The sequence below is a fragment of the Talpa occidentalis genome, unplaced genomic scaffold (genome assembly GCF_014898055.3).
Source record: "Talpa occidentalis isolate TD23 unplaced genomic scaffold, MPIMG_talOcc4v2.1 talOcc4.7, whole genome shotgun sequence".
Lineage (NCBI taxonomy): Eukaryota > Metazoa > Chordata > Mammalia > Eulipotyphla > Talpidae > Talpa > Talpa occidentalis.
In genome coordinates this window covers 51,165,910-51,186,992 of record NW_023605083.1, presented here as the reverse complement: position 1 = coordinate 51,186,992, position 21,083 = coordinate 51,165,910, and the positions used below count along the sequence as shown (strand labels likewise).

Below are 21,083 nucleotides of genomic sequence, written 5' to 3'. Positions count from 1 at the left end.
TGTTGAAACCTTACTAAGGGGCACTGTAGTATAAAGACATATTTTTAAAGTTTTTGAAATTAACTGCCATATCTTCAGTAACTCCTTTTAAAAAACTATTTGAATGATAGATATTCCATAATGATGTTATATGTGTTCCTACAGCTAATTAATGACAACTAATTTTGCTATGTATAACTGAGTATTTATGTTTAATGAAAACATAAGTTTTGTTTTTTTGGTTATCCCTCTCTTCTCTAATGGTCAGTAAGAGTTTTCGAGATACTAGTTATGTTCATTTCTCTTTGGTGCTAATGGCTGAAAAATGTTAAGTATTCATACTTCTCTCCAAACTTTAATTCCAAAATGTTTTCCCTTTGTTGCCACTTTATATATTAAGATTATTGTCTGACAGAGCTAAAGTTACTTTAAGGTCAGATAAGTGAGAATATTCAGAGAATTTTGTAGTTGTGACCTTTTGTTAAAATCTAATTCCCTTGTGAATCAGAACCTATGATTCTTTTTTTAAAATGAGTTTTATTATTAATATTTTTGCTACGATGCTGATTTACATTGTTGTTTGTGTGTTAGAATTTTATGATCTCCCTCTCAGGTGATGTTACCACACCGCACCCTGCCACCAAATAGTGTTCCTTTGTGAATCTTCTCAAGTCAGATATAAGTACACTATTTCTATTCAACCAATTTCTGATATAAAGACTTAGTGTTAATTTTCTTCTTTAAAAATTTTTTGGGTGCTTTTCTGATGATAGTTCTGATATCTGTTATTTCTGATACTGTGATATCTGTTGATACTTCAGTCTTCCTCATATCTTATTTTAATCCAAAGAGATAGATATATTCAGAGAAACACAATATGTAATTGACTATAACAGGAATGACTTTTGGAACTGATAATAGAATAATTAATTATCTGAAATATTGTTTGAATTTACTACTGTAGATTAATTTTACTAGTTCTGTTGTTGTTTGTGTTTTCTCGTGTTGACAGGGTTGCTTTAGACACTCTTGCTGCATTGCTAAAATCAAGTAAGTTTTTAAATACTAGAAATACTAGATACTTTTTTTTTAGTGTTCTCTCTACTATGTTTAAGAAAGTAGAAATTTAGTTTTAGTCTATAGTTATAAATCCAATTTATAATATTTTAATGTCAAATTTGATTTTGTCTTTTAGTATAGTTGATTGATAATGTCTTTATATTTATTGTGCTGGAATTTATTCAGTACATTTATATAAGTATTTAAATTTAAACTTCCCATTTTCTAAGTTGTTTGTATTAAAAAAGTGCTGTTAGTAGAGGAAAACAGAAGTAAATATTATATAATTACCCTTTTTATAAGTGAAGCTAACAGAGTATTGAAAATGTTTACTGTGTAGAAAATCTTAACTATTGTCTGAATAGAGCACATGTGATTTTCACTCAAAATGATTTTATTAGAAATTTTGTTTCTAATATAAACTCAAATTCATTATATTAAAGAGACGACTATTAGTGTAAATTTATAGTTTACTAAATTTGTTTAAAACGAAAGCACCATTTTTGTTATCTTCAAAATTGAAGCATTGGATTAAACATCTTCTCATGATATGGTGCCTTTAGAGAGTAGTTATTTATTCCTCCAACACACATAGTGTTTCTGTTTGAAATATATATTTTGTGTTAGCATGCCCACTTCTACCACTTAATTTCATTAACATTTTTATTTCACCATAGTAACATTTAGTCAAAAAGATCTGTGTTGATGGCTTTCAATTTTTTTGTCTATGAAAGATGAGAACAATTTACTCTTAAGTTTGAATGAGCAGAATTGTTTATTTGAATAGTAACAAATGATTAAGTGATTGAAAATCTGATAGTTGGCAAAGCAGTGATTTATTAAATATTAAAAATTACCTAGGTATGTCAAGTGTATGTAAAACATTTAAGAGTTTATTCTTGAAATGAAATATGTGGTACTCAGATTAGCCATTTAGCATTTTTTTTTCAGGTAATGTAGTGATGAATGTTAGACCAAGATCAGAATTTTTGGATTAACTTAAAAAAAAGCTATTTGTAGTCTTGCTTTAATGTGCTTTGATCTTACAGTTCGAACTGTATACAGATTAAGTTTTTAATATAGACATTAATTTTGGTTTAGAGAAGATTAAAATAGCTATTAAAACCAAGCTTATTAAAGTATACTAATTTTCAGAATCACCAATAACAAAGTCAGAAAAATTCATAAATTTCAAGTGTCTTCTAGAAATCTGTTAACCTAAATAACTGAAATCTGATATATTTAATTTTGGATAGTAATCTTCTTTTTGGCTCCTTCCATTCTCCTTCAAAGGAGGATGGTGGGCAAACATATCTGTTTCATCAGGTTATAAAGTAACTGGTAAGTAGAATGACTCTAGTATATTTAATTATATTTTCATATGACACATGGCACTAAATAGGATAAAGACTTAATAGTACAAAAAATACTTAGTGGCATTCTACATTTTTAATACTTTGTGCATTTGGAGCATTCGCATTCATTAACTTTTTTTTTTTAAAAAAAGACTTTTTTTTGGTGTGTCAGCAATCATTTACTTTAAAAGGGTGAGTTAGATTGTTATAATAAGCCAGAAAAGGGTAAACAAAGAATATGTATATATACTGGATGCAGAAAGACAGAAACCTCAGTTGCCACTGCTGGAGTGTGGATTAGGTGTTGACTATGAAGGTAAACCTAAGTTGTCTTTTAATTAGAGAGGGAAGAAGAAGAGATACAGGCTGACTGGCAATTTGGTGCCCTGAACACATGAATAGAAACTCCTTTTCCAAACTATTGGGCTGTCAGAGAAGTCATGACGTATTTTTTCTGTTTATCAAGCAAAAGTGTGTCCTGACTTTTCTGACAACTCAATGTTTTAATTGTGCTCAGATGCTGATTGAAGATAGCTCTGTTCGCTTCTCTTAAGGGTCACTCAGCACCTGTGTTTCAGTTATGAGGTTTCTTATTTGCTCCTTATGAAAAATTGGAATATTTTTCATAAATACCATTTTTAGGCTTTTGGGAATTCCAGTATAAACATGCAAAATCTGCATGTTTATTAGAACATCCCCTCCCACCATGAATTTCTTCCAGCTGTTTAATGCAAAAAAATGATTTGTGAGAGAGCATTACTAAGTTTGTTGATCTCAGTGTCTTTACATTAACTTGTAGATATGTATTAGCACATTTGGAAATTGTACTAGTTCTTTGAGGCAACTAAAAGCAGTGAAATCTTACTGTCTTATTATTTTAGTGTCCTTACCATTAGCTTGGTGGTCATTATATGTAAACTTGAGGTTAAGGAGATATTGGTATTTCTTTGTAATAAATAGATGGGTTGGTGTTCCACATTATTTTGCACTCTTAACAGTAGGTCCATCCATGTAGTGGTAGCTGGCTCAGTGATTCCCTTGCTGCCATCTCAGTGAAAGGCATCCTTTTCATTAATAATGTTAAATATTAACATCTTGAAATAATAAAATAGTTCAACTTTGTGTATTTATTTCTGTGAATTCTATTGCAATGAAATTGGCTATTTACAAAAATATCTTTAATGCAGTTTTTATTATATTAAAAATTAATGACCAGAAAGCAGTATCTTCTAATCATATAATGCTCCTTACATTTAAATTATTAAAAAGTTGGATAAGTATTTAAAATGTTTTGACATGGATAATTATATGATTGTGGAGGTCATTAAAACAGTTAATTTCAGTGGAAATACATAAACGATTGTAATAAGAGCTACATTCAAATGGAGTTCATGTCAGTGGATACCTACAAAGTTTCTGATAGAAGTTACAATAATGATAATGATTTAATAAAATTATATTCACAGCTAGTAAATTAAAGGCTTATATGTTCCATTCAGTGTAAGCAAAGTTAGTTTATTTCATGTATATGAAACTCATGTTAAAATAAAACAGTTAAAAAGATGTAATGTAAAAAGGTGTAAAAACATGTAAGATTTTGGTATTTATAAGTCACAAGAAATATAGAGACAGGTTTCTGAAAAGTGTTTTAATTTGCTGTGTGGGACTTGTCATATTTATTTTGTTAGATAAAATATTTAAATATGTGGTTTGCCATGTATTTTTTGAGAAAAAAGAATTATAAGAATATTTCAATATTGTGGTCATGTTTGATATTTAATTTGATATATCTTACCACCACTTTCTCTTATCACTTAAAAAATACTCTTTCTAATTTTCTTTTGTTAAAGAAACCAATGCCAGGAGAGCTGTAGACAGAGGATATGTCCAAGTTCTCTTAACAATTTATCTAGATTGGCATCGCCATGATAATCGGCATAGAAACATGCTCATTCGGAAAGGAATTTTACAGAGTTTAAAAAGTGTTACGAACATCAAGTTGGGAAGAAAAGCATTTATTGATGCCAATGGGATGAAAATTCTTTATAGCACTTCACAAGTGAGTTTTCTCATTATTGTGTTTATATATTAATATTTGGTTCTTTTTTTTTTTAAGATTTATTTATTTATACAAGCACTGGGTACAGTCAGAAGCACAGGAGGGTGAGAGAACTCACCAGAGCCAGAGCAGGGAACAGAACAGACAGACTGAGGAAATACATTGCTGAGGGGAGCAGTGGGCGCGGGAGGAGAGGTCTGTCGCACCATGTGGGACCCTCCCCAGTGGCCGGGGATTGAACCAGCACTGCAGAGGCTGCAGGCAACCTCACAGCCCGGCGCTCAACTGCTGCGCCACCAGGGAGGCCCAATATTTGGTTCTTAAGAAATCTTTAGGTACAGAAAGAACAGCATGAAAGCAATAAATATATTTTTAAAAAGGAAACCATCAATTATTTCTCACATGACCTGAATTGAAGAAAATACTGCATACCTGCAATGTGAATTTTGTTCCAAAGTTAAAAGGAAGATGGTCCTTAAGGCAGAAAGGCTTCTGTCTTTTCTGAGATGTGCAGTTGGTTGTACTCAGCTTTGCATGTTCCCTTCATAAGGTATTTACAAATTACTGAAGTCTGCCAGAGAAGTTCTGTCATTTGTGAGTGTAAAGTGTTTTTAAAATAGAGAAGGTACAAAAATGAAATGTGAAAATTAGAGATCCTAGTTTTCCAGCCATCTTTTGTAGCATAAAATTTATTAACAGTATCTTTAGCAGGACACTAGTATTTGTAAAAGATTGTCAGCTATGAGGAAGAAGGATGTTGAAATGTAACCCTTTTGTTTTTCGAAGGCTATCATTAGAAGGAAATCTTTTTTTTGAAATTCCCAGCCAGCTATCTCGGTTGTATCCTCTTGGTCTTGTACACAGCAAGCAATCTCTACATGACAATAGTTAAAATATCTGAGAACACCTTTTATGTTTACCCTTAACTTAAATTTTTTTTGATCATCAATTATAATGCATGTGCTTTTACTATTCCTAATATAGACAGTGATGGGTATTTGCTTTCTGAAAAATGCTTGGTTGGTTTTGTTTATGTCTCTTAACATTTTGATCCATTAACAAATTCTCCATTTGTCCTTCTCAGGATTGGATAGCAAATTAAACTCAAATAAATCTGAAATTTGTATTCAGGCTTTTCGTTTTAAAGTTTAACAGCTGTTTTATTAGAACTGCTACTGCATGATTACTGAAAGATCTGAGAAAAGCTCAGCCAAAATGCACATTTATTTTTATTACTTACACTTTTCTTACTTATTGTCTTTCTTAATTCTTTTTACCTGAATAAAGATACTTCCGAATAGTCATAGTTATAATTATATTAAAATACTGCCTTTTGGTGGTATATGTAATGTATTTCTATCTGAAGTAATATAGAATTGGCTTAATTACTCACCAAAGGCACATAATTAATAGTTTTTTTCTTTAAAAAACAGGAATGTTTGGCTGTCAGGACCCTTGATCCTCTTGTCAACACCTCCAGTCTGATAATGAGGAAGTGTTTCCCTAAAAATCGCCTGCCGCTTCCAACAATTAAAAGTTCTTTCCATTTCCAGTTGCCAGTTATTCCTGTGAATGGACCTGTGGCCCAGCTTTACAGTTTACCCCCTGAAGGTACAACCATATACTTAATGCTGACTTTTAGTAGTTTTGGAATCGTGCAACTCTGTTGACTTTTTTCTTAGCTTGTGTCCAGCTACCCAGCAAAAGAAGGCCTTAATGAAACCATTACATTTTCAAGATTATGTTTTAGTTAAGGAATACTTTTTTAAATATAAGAAAATGAGGTCTAGTAAATAGGGAAGTAGTGTGGGGTATGTTACATATTTGTAAAAGTGAATTGTGAAAATATATAAGAACTCATGAGAAATTGATATTTGATAGTTATGTATAAATTTTCAAAGTATAAGAATATCAACTTTAAATGTTTAGGTAATGAGGTTTGGGCTTATATTTGTAGCTTTTTAATAAATCTCATTTTTCTTAAATTAAAAAAACCTAATCACCAAAAATGTTATGATTTTTGCTTAACAAAATTTATATGACACAATTGATAGAAGAAATTAACAGAAATTGACTGTTAGTGCTTTCCTATATAATATCTAAGTATGTATTAAAGAAAGTAATTGTTTAAATTTCTTAATGTGTAAAACCAGAAATTTCTGATAAGATCTGGCAAAAGTAGACCAGGATTACAATTTAATCTTAAAATGAATTAATAGAATTTCTAAATAGAAGTTTATGTAGAGTTTCTAAAGTGTTGTTACTGTTTATTTTCTTTTGTAAAATAAGTAAAAGTTCTTTATATTTAAAAAATATGTATTTGAAATAAAAGATTTAAAAGAATTTTAAAGAAATTATAATTAGTTTTATTATCCTTGATATGGATTAAGCAATAACATATATGTTATTGCTTAATCCATCTTTGGGTGTGGTATAGTAACAATACCTGGAGGGGGAGATCCTGTACCTCTAAAACAGAAATAATGATGTTAACCACTATTAACTCAGTAAGTGCCTACATACATGCATATATACACACACGTACATACATATATACATACATACATGCATACATAAATATCAGTAAAAAAGGAGAAATAGAAATAAAGCTGAAGGAATTTATCACCACTGCCTGCCTTAGAAGAAATGCTAAAGGAAGTTTTTAGGCTGAAGCAAAAAAATGCTAATCAGTAACATTAAAACATATGAAAGTATAAAATTTATTAATAAGGGTAAATATGTAGTCATATTCAAAATACACTAATGCTGGAATGTTAGTATGTAAATCGCTTTGAACCCTAGCATATAAATTGAGACTAATGTGTTAAAAATAATTATAGCTACAGTATTGTTAATGGACACACAGTATAAACTGATATAAATCAACTACATAAATTGTGGAGGAGGCATGTAAGTAGATAGACCATTTATATGCAATTGAAGTTAACATCTTAAAAATAGTTTATTCAGCCATAAAAAAGGAGGAAATCCTACCACTTGTAACAACATAGATGAATCTGGTGGTCATTATGCTATGTAAATAAGCCAGAGAGAGAATGAAAAATACTGGATAGTATTACTTATATGTGAAATCTTTAGAAATGAAAACAAACAAACAAACAAACTGATGCTATAGAAATAGAGACTATAATATTGGGTACCAGGGACTTAAAGAGGATCGATAAATGGGGTGATGAGGTCACCCTATTAGAAGAAATATGAATTCTGAGAATCAAATATGTAACATGGTGACTATAGCTAATTATATGGTATATTATATAATTGAAATTTCTTGAGATTCTCACCACATAGATATGAAGTGTTAACAATGTTAACTATGTGAGGTGATAGATATGTTTATTATATTCATCTTGGTCATCATTTTATAATGTATATTATATCAGATCATCCTTTTCTTAGCGCTATCTTGGGGACTCAACTCAATGACAAGTTGAAAAAATAAAAGAAAAAAAAAAGAAAGAAAATATAAAACAAATGGAACTACATCAAACTAAAAAGCGTCTGCACAGTTAAAGAAACCATCATTAAAATGAGAGAATATATATGCAAAGTATCCATCTGACAAAGGGTTAAAATGCAAAGTGTGTAAGCAATTCATACCAAATAATGAGCAATTTTATTAAAAAGTGGTCAGAGAGTCTGGTCTAAATAGACATTTCACCAAAGAAAATATCCAAATGTCGAGTCGTCATAAAAAGATGTTCACTATCACTTATCACTGGGGAAATGCAAATCAAAATCTCATAACATTTTGAAGTATATGTCATTATTAATATACATGTTTCATATTATAATTTCTTGTTTACAGTTTTCTGTTCTTTACCCTCATGAGCTTTATCTTCATGGGGAGTATATATTTACACATCTTTAAAAGAAAATTCCCAGCATCCAACACAATACCTGACATATGGTTGTCATTGAAACAAGTAAATAAGAGGTGACTTATAAAGAGATGAAATGAGTTGTTGAAATTAATCATAAATAGGAAACAAGATGTTTCATTAAAATTGTTGGAACAGAGGACTGTTAATTTTTTAAAACTGAAAACAGTACAAAGCCCATTTATTTTATGATGCTTTTACAAATTTTAAAGCACTTTTATCTTAAAGGTTTTCAACACCTGGAACAGCCTTAGACACATTTTTATTTTTTTTTTTTATTATTTTTTTTTTTAGAGGCATGTTTTTATTTATTTATTATTTTATTTGTTTGTTTGCTTGCTTGTTTATACATGCACTGGGTAGAGTCAGAAGCATGGGAGGGCAAGAGAATTCACCAGAGCCAGAGCGGGGAGCAGAGCAGGCAGAAGGACCGAAGTACACTGCTGAGGGGTGCAGCGGGCGGCAGGAGAGGTCTGCGCGCCATGTGGGACCCTCCTCCGGTGGCCGGGGAGCAGCCGGGGATCGAACCGGCGCCTCAGAGGCCGCGGGCAACTTCGCAATCCAGCGCTCAACCGCTGCGCCACCGGGGAGGCCCCTTAGACACATTTTTAATAAAAAATTTCATTTACTTTTCCTTTGGTGATTGAAATACTTATACATATACTATCTCTATATAATATTTTATACATAAAATACTACCTTTGGAGGTGCGTGTTGTAGAATGCTTACTACTGACCTACTTATAGCTCATTTTGTATCACAGTGGATGACGTAGTAGATGAAAGTGATGACAATGATGATACTGATTTGGAAGCTGAAAATGAAACTGAAAATGAAGATGACTTAGATCAAAATTTTAAGGTTAGTATAAGTTTCTATTGTTCAGCTTTGTAAATTATAAACACAATTGTAAAATAAAGATTGAATAAGTAGATGTAGCTAATGATGGATTAATTTGTACACTGTTATTACCAGGATGACTATGGACACTAAGCTTTTGAAAGGGAATATAATTTTGCTTTATTTCCATTGGTCTGAAAAGTATCTTAAAGTGACTTATTTTTGTGCTCTCTGACCAGGAAGATTTTATCTGACCTTTCTTGCTTAGATTTTGAAGTGTAAGGAAACCTTAGCTTGAAGGACAGTGGCTTTAGACTCTAAATGGCAGCATATTCCTCTCTCAATAACTGTTTGGGAATACAAAAATGGGTGGAAAATAATCTATAACTAATGAGTTTTTGTTAAGAATTAATGTTTGCATAATGAGATTTCATTTAGTTGGAAAAGGACGTGGAAAAAGTATTGGGTTGAGAAAAGATTGTCATGTGAGATGTTAGGTAGAGGCAGATGAGGTTTCAGAATTTTTGGAACCTCTGGAAATCTAGATAGACTCTATTTTGCTTTATTCACTGGTTTTAGTATCTGTAGGAAAATCTGCTTATTTCCATGTTTAGTGTTTAGTTTAGTGCTTTTTTTTGTGGGGGACTTAGTTGACTCTTGTCAGTGTGAATCTTTTTGTCTTGAGATACTACATCAAAATTAGTATATACTGAGTATTTGATTGCCTTAGGAGTTAGAATAAAATTTCTAAATAACAGATATAAAGTCAATTTCAGAGATTTCTAAATAACAGATATAAAATCAATTTCATTATTACCAAATGTGTCCATGGAGGGCAGGCGCTGGCAAATTTATCAAGTTAGTAATTTGGACAGCATGATGATTTGTGTACTGATCCCAAGAAGCAATAAGGAAGAAAAATAGTGTAAACTCTGATGGTCTAAGCAAATCCTTAACTGGTAGGATCCAAGTTAGGAGATTTAAATTCTGTATGTAAAGTATTCTTTTATAACAGGAGATATGCTAAAATCAACTTTTTGAAGTCATTGGGAAGTGAGAGTTTGAGTGTAGTAAAATTTCCCAGATGAATACTACATCTATAATTTAAAATACCATATTTTGGTAGAAACCTTTCTTTTTTTTTTTTTTTTTTGCCTTAACTGTTTTTATTTATATATATATATATATTTTAATTTTTTTTTACATCATTGTTCATTTTTAAACAATATTTGCTTCCTTCTACCCCCCTCAGGTGTAGTCCCCATAGAGTTTCCTTCCCCAGTGCACCCGTGCACCATCACCTCAGTCCTCTGTGCTCCTCCCTCCTTCCTTCCCTCTGATCCCTCTCCCTCCTCCTCCCCTGCAGGATGTCTCTGATTTATAATTGTCCGTTTTTGCTTTGTTGTGGTTTGTATTGTTATTATTTTTTTTTACACTGATGTCTTATTTGGTTCCCCTATATTCCTGCTATAAGTGAAACCATCTGATATTTTTCTTTCTCCTTCTGGTTTATTTCACTGAGCATAATTCCTTCTAACTCCATCCACATTGCTGCGAATGGCATGAGTTTATCTTTTTTGATTGCTGAATAATATTCCATTGTGTATATATACCACATCTTCTTGATCCAGTCATCTATTTTTGTGTATTTGGGTTGTTTCCAGGTTTTACCCATTGTAAATAGTGCTGCAGTAAACATAGGGGTACAGGTGTTCTTTTGAATCAGTGTTTTTGTGTCCTTTGGGTAGATCCCTAGGAGTGGAATTGCCGGGGAAACCTTTCTTTCCTTTGTGGTATATTTCCATGTCTATAAAAAGGATTAGACAAAGACAAACTGTAAAACTGACCCTTAAAAGCAGACCGTAGATCTGAGATACTCAGAGGAGGAGGAGGAGAGGAAGGGAGAGGAGGAGAATGGAGAAGGGCTGGGGGAGGAGGTGGGCACTTCAGTGGTGGGAAAATCATGGTGACCACACCTGAGGGGAGAGAGCCTATATTGTGAAAAAGTAAGGATGTTTAAACATAAAAAACAAACAAAAAAAAGCTAAGTGTGTTTAGTACAATTTATTTTTTCATGACTCAGGAGCCTCTTTTAAAATATATGTTGTGATTAGTACAGATGTAAAGAGAGAAATTGGTGGGGAAGTAGAAATCAATAGGAATTATAACAGTGATTCTAGTTATGTTGCTTGAAGATTGTCACTGTAATTTTTTTTTTATCATTTGTGAGTTTCATGTATCATATATTGCTGTCCTTTACCTTTAATGTAAGTATATATTTCCTAAGAATTGTGATACTCTCTTACAAAACCACAATACAGTTTTTAACGATTTGCAGTGATATATTTTAATCTAATCTATCATTCATAATTCATTTTGTCAGCTGATTTAATACTGTCCTTCATAAGATTTATTTCCCTCTCTAGTATAGGCTCTAGCATTAGGTATTGCTTTTAATTATCTTGTATCTTATGTCTTCATTAATATATTACATTTCACAGATTTCTTTTTTATGACCTTGACATTTTTGAAAAATATGGTTGTTGGCAGTTTTATTCATTGTAGCATCAATGATTGCCCCTGACTTTAACACACAGAATAATAAGAAAAAAGCATAGATTGTTTTAGTGAATTCTTAATCTCATGGTAATCCATGCTTTTTACATATATTAACCCTTAAATCCTCATAGCAGTCCTGTAAGATATTATTACCTCTACTTCACATGGCTAATAGAATACGAGGCACAGAAAGGTTATCAGTGTAGCTTATAAGAGGTGGGGCCAGGATTCAGAATAAAGCAATCTGTGTGAATGTTCACTCTTTTTTACCACTGTACTAAAGGGCTTCAAGACAGTTGGACTATATTATCTTTTTTTTCCCCTTCACCATTGTCTGCCACTTCCTCTTGTTTGCTATTAAAGGTACACAAGTTTTGTCTGTATCTAAGTTTCAATTCATTCTTTTTTCCCTCCTTAACCTTAGAAAAAGTACAAGGATTGGAAGAAGGTTTTTTTTCCCCTAAGTGGGTAGCTCTGCACCTTTGTTTTTCCCCAAACCAAAATAGTTTTCTGCTATGGAGATCTCAAAGTATAGTTTTCTTTCCTTACTATGCCAGTTTTACAGGTAAATTCTTCATTTTTAAAGTAGAAAGCCACTGTTAGGCTCTATTTTCACAAAATGATATTGAATATTGACCAATTAAATTTAGAGAAATTAATATCTTTATGATTTTTTAAACTTTGGAAGCATTGTCTATGTTATTAGATACTAATCAAGAAAATTATTATATACTACTGTTCATCAGTGCATGACTTAAAGATATATGCAGGGATGTATTCATGTAATAATAATACAATAATAGCATGATATTCTTTAAGTGAAATCACTTTTTATTATGCACGGTAGTGGGGAACACATTTTATATTGTTTATATAAATAACAGCTATATTTCTGAATATAAAGTGAGAAGTACATAGTCTTTCAAATATGAAAATGTATAAATATAGTCAGGTAAGTGTATGCATGTAAAACATTGTAATGATTTGAAGCATAGTAGAAGAAATTCTTTTTAAGGCAGGAAAAATGTAGTTTGGTAGAAAGGTGAATGAATATAAAAAATGAATACCAATTAAATGAATACCAATTAAAATTTAAAGATGGTTTATTATCTTTTTAGGCATCAGTGAAGTGAATGAATTTGTATTGTGTGCACAGCCAATGTTTTTGAGGGTCCTAGGAAATAGCTTGGATAGTCAGAAAACTGAAACTCATTCTCTCATTATGGTATACATTACTCTTTGAACAGTGATACAGACCAAATTGATCCTGCTTATATATCCTGTTTCTCTGAGGTCCTGCTTCTCCTTTAAACTTACCCTTTCTTTACCAAAGGGGCCTGGAAATCATTTCTGACAGTTAACTTACTCATTTTTTTTAAATTTTTAAAGATTTATTTCTATTTATTTATTTAACTTTATTTATTTATTTATTTATACAAGCACTGGGTAGAGTCAGAAGCGCGGGAGGGTGAGAGAATTCACCAGAGCCAGAGCAGGGAGCAGAGCAGGCAGAAGGACCGAAGTACACTGCTGAGGGGAGCAGCGGGCGGCAGGAGAGGTCTGCGCGCCATGTGGGACCCTCCTCCTGTGGCTGGGGAGCAGCCGGGGATCGAACCGGCGCTGCAGAGGCTGCGGGCAGCTTCGCAACCCAGCACTCAACCGCTATGCCACCGGGGAGGCCCTCCTTACTTTTTTTTTTTTCCCTCTGACAGTGAATTGTGACATTGAGCTTTTCTAAGGGAACTTTACTGACTGGAATACTAGTGGTAATCACTAGTTTACTGAAGCAGTGCATCATGTTGACTAGCAATATATGCTCTGCAATCACTAGTTTTACATCCTGGCTCTTCTCTCTGTGTGATTTTGAACAACTACTTAACCTCTCTGTACCTCAGTTTCCTCTTCAGTTAAATGGAGGTAATGATATTATCTACTTCATAGTGGTCTTATGCACATTAAATTAGGTAATATGTGTAAAATGTTTAGCATAGTGCTTCATATTGTTCATGTAATCATATACTTACTTTTTAAAACTTTGTTTTCTTAAATTTTATTGATCTTTAATATGAGCAAAATGATGACAATTAGGGAAGTTAGAGGAAACATACTTAGTCTTCTAAACTTTCTATCTTGACTGTAAATTAGAGGGTTATGTTAGAATAACCATTGGGAAAACCAGAACACAACAAAACAAGCAAAACAGGAAAAACTCAACAACCCCAAAATATAAGCAACTTTTATGGTAAAGTTAGTAAAGCCTTTATTCAGTGATTGTTTTCTAATTGTATATAATTGATAATTTTGAAAACTTTTAATCTAAAATGTATCTGTAATTTTAACTTTTCTTTACTGGTGACCTGTGTCTTTATTATTTCAGAATGATGATATTGAAACGGACATTAATAAACTAAAACCCCAACAAGAACCAGGACGAACGATAGAAGAACTTAAAATGTATGAACATCTTTTCCCTGAGCTTGTTGATGATTTTCAGGTATAAATATAGAAAATTCAGCATTTTAAATTATTTTAAGTAAAAGTTCCTTTTTCCTTTCTCTAAGCATTTATTCGTTGTTTTCATTTCTAAAAAATGACATTTTGTTGTTTTTAATGAGTTATTGACAACTCAACATTCTGAACTGCAAATTACTTCCTCTATAAAATGAGTGGGAATAGCTCATTTAATTCTTGGATAAAAAATTAAATTTTTTCATGCCTGTGGTTCATAACTTTGTATATTCATTTGCCTTTTCTCAAATTTTATTAATATATCAGTTGTTTATGTAACTGTATAATTTGGGGAATACACTTTTACATATGTACACCTGCTTCACTCTCCCTCCACCAAAACCCCATGGCAGTGTCCCATCCTTGTAGGTTTTCAGTTTGCTGTAATTCCATTTGTTTATTTTTGCTTTTGTTTCCCTTGCTTTTGGATTCATCTTGTTCATTCTAGTCTAGTCATCCCAGGCTCCTGCTGTTCTTGGAACACTCTAAGCATTTTTCCACTTTGTGTACTGGCAGTCTTCTGTCTTTGTGTATGTCTCATCTTCTCAGTGAGGCTTCCATAATCAATGGCCTTTAAAACTACAACCCACCGCCCCTTCCCCTCGCACTCCTAATCTGTGTTACCCTTCAACCCCACTCTTGTTTTTTTTTTTGCTATAACACTTTATCTCTCCTCTTTTTCCCTAAGAAGAATATAGGCTGTAAAAGGAGAGAGTTTTTTCTTCTTAAGTGCCAGAAGTAGTACTTAGCACAAAACAGACACTCTGAAATATTTGTTGAATTAATGAATAATGATTTAATTGAGTATTCACCAATAGGATTTGGGGTGATTTTAATGTGTTTCTACATTTCTAAAATTTCCCATTTTTTGGTGATATATGGGCATTTATAATATAAAAGTAAAATAACTGTAATGAATTTTGTTGGTTATTTTGTCTTTTATTAGTAAAATTAAGATATACCAAGTTTTACCCATCTTTAAACTTTTTTGAGTGTTTGCTTTCTAAAACAGCATATAAAATTAATGTGATCTTAGTTTTCTTAACACATTTTAGTATTTAAAGATAAAATATTAAACATTTTTTCCCCCAAAGGACTGTGATTTAATCTCCAAAGAACCAAAGCCTTTTGTATTTGAGGGAAAAGTACGTGGTCCCATTATTGTTCCTACTGCAGGAGAGGAAGCATCTGGCAATTCAGGCAATTTAAGAAAAGGAGTGAAGGCAAATGTGTCTCCTAAAGGAGATGAAGATAATACAAAACCTTCCTTTATGGATCTGACAAAAGAAGATGTTAAAAATAATGACAGAACATTACAACATTTAGGTGATCAAAATAGAGCTGTTTCATCGGTCTATGGCTTAAACAATGATATTGTAAAGGCTTTGGACCGAATTACATTGCAGAATATTCCTTCTCAAACAGTTCTAAGTTGTACTGCAGGAAAGAAGAAAGACTATAATCTCCCTCTCAGTGTCCTTACATGCACTAAAGCATGTCCACACATGGCTGCCTGCGGAAATGCTTTGTTTGAGGGAAGAACAGTTCAGCTAGGGAAACTTTGCTGCACTGCAGTTGAAACTGAAGAAGATGAAGATACTGAGTCTACATCATCTGTAGAACAAGCATCAGTTGAAGTAACTGATGGGCCAACACTCCACGACTCTGACCTCTATATTGAAATTGTAAAAAACACAAAATCAGTTCCAGAATATTCAGAAGTTGCTTATCCTGATTATTTTGGTCACGTTCCCCCTCCATTCAAAGAACCTATTTTAGAAAGACCTTATGGTGTACAAAGGTGAGTTTTAGATTTCTTCCCTCTTCTAAGCAAGACTATTATATATGAAGCATATTTTAAAAATTACTTTGGGTATTTTGAAAGAAAATTATTCTGAATTGTAGTTATTACATTTTTTGTCTTGCTTTGAAATTTTGCATTATTTTGAAATTGTCTTTGTGGGTTTACTTTATTTTCTAAACTCATAACTTATTCAAATGAAGCTAATATAATAAACCCGACCATCTGACAATATAAACTTTTTATTTAGATTGAATCTCAAACATAAATGTAGGTTCAATACTGGTTAGTAATATTTAATTAGTAATATTTAATTTAGTAATTATCATTTGAAATTGAAATAGGTAGGTGATTTAAAAATAGGCTATATATGGAGTATTGTGGACAATATTATTTTGTTGTGAAATTGGAAGTATACAATATAACAATAGTAACTAAAGTTATTAAACTCTGCTAAGTAATATTGAATACTATATAGTAGTATTAACTATTGCTAACCTATGAATAGTTGGCATGTAGATATACCTGTTTTTGGCATAGTTGTACTATTTTTAATGATCATGGTTAAGGTTTTGTGGTGATGATTTACTACAACCTAAAAACATGTGCATGCTCTTGTTATAAGGATACTATATAATAATAAATGAAGCCATGCTATATTTGATTAAGGAAACAATATTATTTTATTTCATGTTTTTATCTTTAATAGCTCATATATATTTCATCATTTTTCACTTGTAAATGTAGTATGTGTTTAATGCTACCAATTGACTCCTTGATCCACAAGTAAGGAATTCGCACATAACAGAATCACAAGAGGGGACTTACTTTACTAAGAAAGGTGTGTGGAGTGGGGTTGTGCCTTGATATCTATTGCTTGTATGAGGAATTGTACCTCTAGAGGCAGCTGGCATCTTGGAGTACTAGGATAACCTTTGGGAAATACTCAGAGAAAATACTCTTCAAGGATAGATTGCCATCTTTCAGCATGTGGTATATATGCTAAATTGGCAACTTATGCAAATTTCTGTATTCCTGATAGAAAGAATATATGGGTCTGGGGACCAGAAGGTGGAGCAGAGCTCATCTTAATATAGCTCAAAGGGTCCCACTGAAGGACTTTGTGCTTTCTGACCTTGCACCTCTGGGCTTTGCAGGGTTAGAGTGTTTTCTTGAAATCGATCCCTACCATTTTCAATTTGGGAAATTACACACAGAAATCTTAAGTTTCAGGTGTTTCTTGAAAAATTGGTATGACAGCCTCAATCTCTATTTACTTCTTGTTACCAGTTTATTTTTTATTTTATTTTATTTTTTATTTACACAAGAGCTAGGGTACAGTCAGAGGCGTGGGAGTTGAGAGGATTCACCAGAGACAGAGTGGGGAACAGAACATGCAGACAGACAGAAAGCACTGCTGAGGGGAGCAGCGGCGAGACAGAAGTCTGCCGCGCCATGTGGGACTTGCCCTGGCCGGCCGGGAATCGAACCCTTGCTGCAGAGGCTGTGGACAGCTTCACAGTGCTACGCTCAACATGCTGCGCCACTGGGGAGGCCCACCAGTTTATTTTTAGATACAGTCTGTGTTCCTCAGTTTTTCACAGTCCTATCCACTAGTGTCATATCTTTTCTATGTGAAGTGCTAGCCCTGAAGTGGGTATCTCCTTTATTTATTTATTTATTTATTTTATTTATTTTTTTAAAATTTTTTTTTCTTTTATAGAGGCATGTTTTATTTGTTTATTTGTTTGTTCGTTTGTTTCGTTTATACATGCACTGGGTACAGTCAGAAGCGCGGGAGGGTGAGAGAATTCACCAGAGCCAGAGCAGGGAGCAGAGCAGGCAGAAGGACCGAAGTACACTGCTGAGGGGAGCAGCGGGCAGCAGGAGAGGTCTGCACACCATGTGGGACCCTCCTCTGGTGGCCGGGGAGCAGCCGGGAATCGAACCGGTGCTGCAGAGGCTGCGGGCAGCTTCGCAACCCAGCGCTCAACCGCTGCGCCACCGGGGAGGCCCTCTCCTTTTTTTAATCCTGTTTTTATATTTCAGAACTTTGCTGTAGAATTGAGTTATATTATCTGCCTTTTAATACCATTTTTCTTTAAAATAAACTTTTTTAAGTGTTATTTTTTTGCACATTTCTAGTATAGATAAGCCTTATTTAATAAATCTGACAAATGGACAAATCTGCTTTCTCAGAAAATCAGTAAACTTATAGAGTTCTAACCTTCATTAGGAATTTTAGCTGAAACAAACTTGAAATTTAAATCAGTTCATATAATAAGCTCACTTTTTAATAATAATCAATATTATGAGAAGTAGCTATATGATAACACGACCCTGACACCTTCCCAATAAGGTCTTTGTGGTCAGTCTACCTGAAGTTCTAGGTACCTGGCTTTGTGATCCAAATCTGTTTTTTTTTTTTTTTAAGATTTATTTATTTGTTTGTTTATTTATACAAGCACTGGGTACAGTCAGAAGCACGGGAGGGTGAGAGAATTCACCAGAGACAGAGTAGGGAGAAGGACCAAAGTACGCTGCTGAGGGGAGCAGCGGGCAGCAGGAGAGGTCTGTGCACCATGTGGGACCCTCCTCCGGTGGCCGGAGAGCAGCCGGGGATCAAACCGGCGCCACAGAGGCTGCGGGTAGGTTCGCAACCCAGCGCTCAACCGCTGCGCCACTGGGGAGGCCCCAAATCTCTTTTTTTTTTTTGGCTACAGTTTGGTGCCACTGTTAGGGATTGTTGTCATCTTGGGTTTAAATATTGACAGGGGAGGTTCTGGAATCTGGGCTGACTCAGTGTTGCAGGACACTGGCAGGGATTTTTAGGAATTTTCTAAAGAGTTGGTTTCCATTTTGTTGGACTATTTCCAAGGGGAGCTCAGGCCTAAAGAATCCTGGAGGACCACTCTTTGCTCCCTGAAACAAGTGTTTCCCTCTTCAATTTCCTTTACAGTCACAGAAGAGAGAGGACTCTGCAGAATGTGCAAACCAGTTACCAACTGCATTTTAGCTAAATTCCTATTAAGATGGGTTTTTAAAGTCTTATTTAATCTCTAGCTTTTTAGATCTTCAGTGCTTCTAATTATGCTGTTATGTGTACAGAATTATTTACCTAAGGACTAGAGAGTGGATCTACACCATTTTTATGTAGAAAGGCATAGTAGACATTTAGGATTTTTTAAAAACTCTTGTAGTCATAGGCTTTATGGTTATTATTAGAACTCAGACTGATAAATATTGATTTTTACATTTCTTGTGGGCGCAACAGGAGAGGTCTGCTGTGTCAAGTGGGCATCTCCCTGGCTGGGCGGGAACTGAACCTGCGCTGCGGAGGCTGCGGACAGCTTCACAGCGCTGTGCTCAACCCGCTGTGCCACCGGGAAGCTCTGTATAGTTTTTCCTTTTTTTCAAATAATTTTTTTTTAAAGATTTATTTATTTATTTATATAAGCACTGGGTACAGTCAGAAGCGCGGGAGGGTGAGAGAATTCACCAGAGCCAGAGCAGGGAACAGAACAGGCAGACTGACGAAATACACTGCTGAGGGGAGCAGCGGGCACAGCAGGAGAGGTCTGCGCGCCATGTGGGACCCTCGCTGGCGGCCAGGGATTGAACTGGTGCTGCAGAGGCTGTGGGCAGCTTCACAGCCCAGCGCGCAACCGCTGCGCCATAAGGGAGGCCCCGTATAGTTTTTTCATCCAGACTTATTTTGGAGAAAGTTGTACATTGGCATACAGTAATGACTGGTGAAACTTTTCTGATTTCAGGACAAAAATTGCCCAGGATATTGAGAGGCTAATACATCAGAGTGATATCATAGATCGTGTGGTTTATGACTTAGATAACCCAAAGTAAGTCTCATTTTCCCCCTTTACTTGTTTCATTTTTACTGTAAAATTTTAGTGTTATTTTTAAAAGATAAAAATAATATAGTTCACTTCTACCTGTTTATCCTCACCCTGTTTTCATTTTTTTTGGCAGATATGGTAGGTAATCTAATAGTAAGTGATAAAGTAAAAATTATTACTTGAATTGAACATATCACAAATTTTGTTTCTAAAGTGACCTTCTAATGTGTTTAAGGTAAAGGTTACATACTGATGTTGTGTTTAAAAAGAACTGAAATTGCTTCCACTTGAAAAAGTAGATGTTTAATATGAAACGCTATAATTTTGTCCTGTAATATTGAGCCTTAATTTTCCTTAGGACAGTCCCTAATATCCAATTCTTTACCATCCATTATAGAATTTTCCATAGTCCCCCCCTACTCCCTTTTCTCTCTTATTGCTTACAATTTGCTTTATTCCTTTAAGTTACTTGCCTGGCCTCTGGAACCACTTGTGACCCTTGGTGTGGTAGTACCATTTACAATTTAGGATTTAAGTACAAGCAAATAAATGGAAATGTTGGATATGACTTTCATTTAATCATTTGCCTCCTCAAATGAGAAATTCAGTAGTCCTCAATACCCCCCATCCAGCATTCTAGTGTTTTTGGGAAATTTCACATTTTCCTGATCTTATTTGGAGGAAGTAAAATACTTAAAAAGATTTCTATAGAGATGTAAAGTTACAAGTTATATCAAACTTAATGACTGAACTTGAAATAATATTCTTTAATGTTTACATTTCTGTGTCAGATAGATCAGGTAGGTGTGATAAAAATGTGAACTCAAGAACCCTGAGTGTGACATACCAGTGCTAAATGTAACTGAGATGACTTTGGACAAAGTCATTGATCTTCGTGGAGTCTTAGCATTAGATTGTAAGCTCCAGAAGAGCTAGAATTTTATAGCTAGTCAGGGAAACAGATAACTAAAACAGTTTCAGCACCTAGTAGGTGCTCAGTAAAGATTTACTTAGATTTACTAAATTTATGTAAAAGTAAGGATAATACCTTTTTATGATGCTAATAAAATAGTAGATAACATAGCTTCTCAGTTTAAAATAGCATTTTCACTTGAAAACTGCATAGTTTATCAAAAATTATTACTTCTCTACAGGTCACATGCATTT

General features: G+C 33.7%; 1 protein-coding gene across 1 annotated transcript in view; it reads left to right on the top strand.

Moving 5' to 3' along the window:
- Positions 1-21,083, top strand: part of AGTPBP1 (ATP/GTP binding carboxypeptidase 1) — a 121,162-nt gene that overhangs the window by 55,854 nt on the left and 44,225 nt on the right. The window contains 7 exon segments of the mRNA XM_054689824.1: positions 992-1,029; positions 4,244-4,452; positions 5,886-6,063; positions 9,118-9,215; positions 14,131-14,247; positions 15,356-16,062; positions 19,836-19,919. Coding sequence (XP_054545799.1) covers positions 992-1,029; positions 4,244-4,452; positions 5,886-6,063; positions 9,118-9,215; positions 14,131-14,247; positions 15,356-16,062; positions 19,836-19,919 — 1,431 coding nt within the window.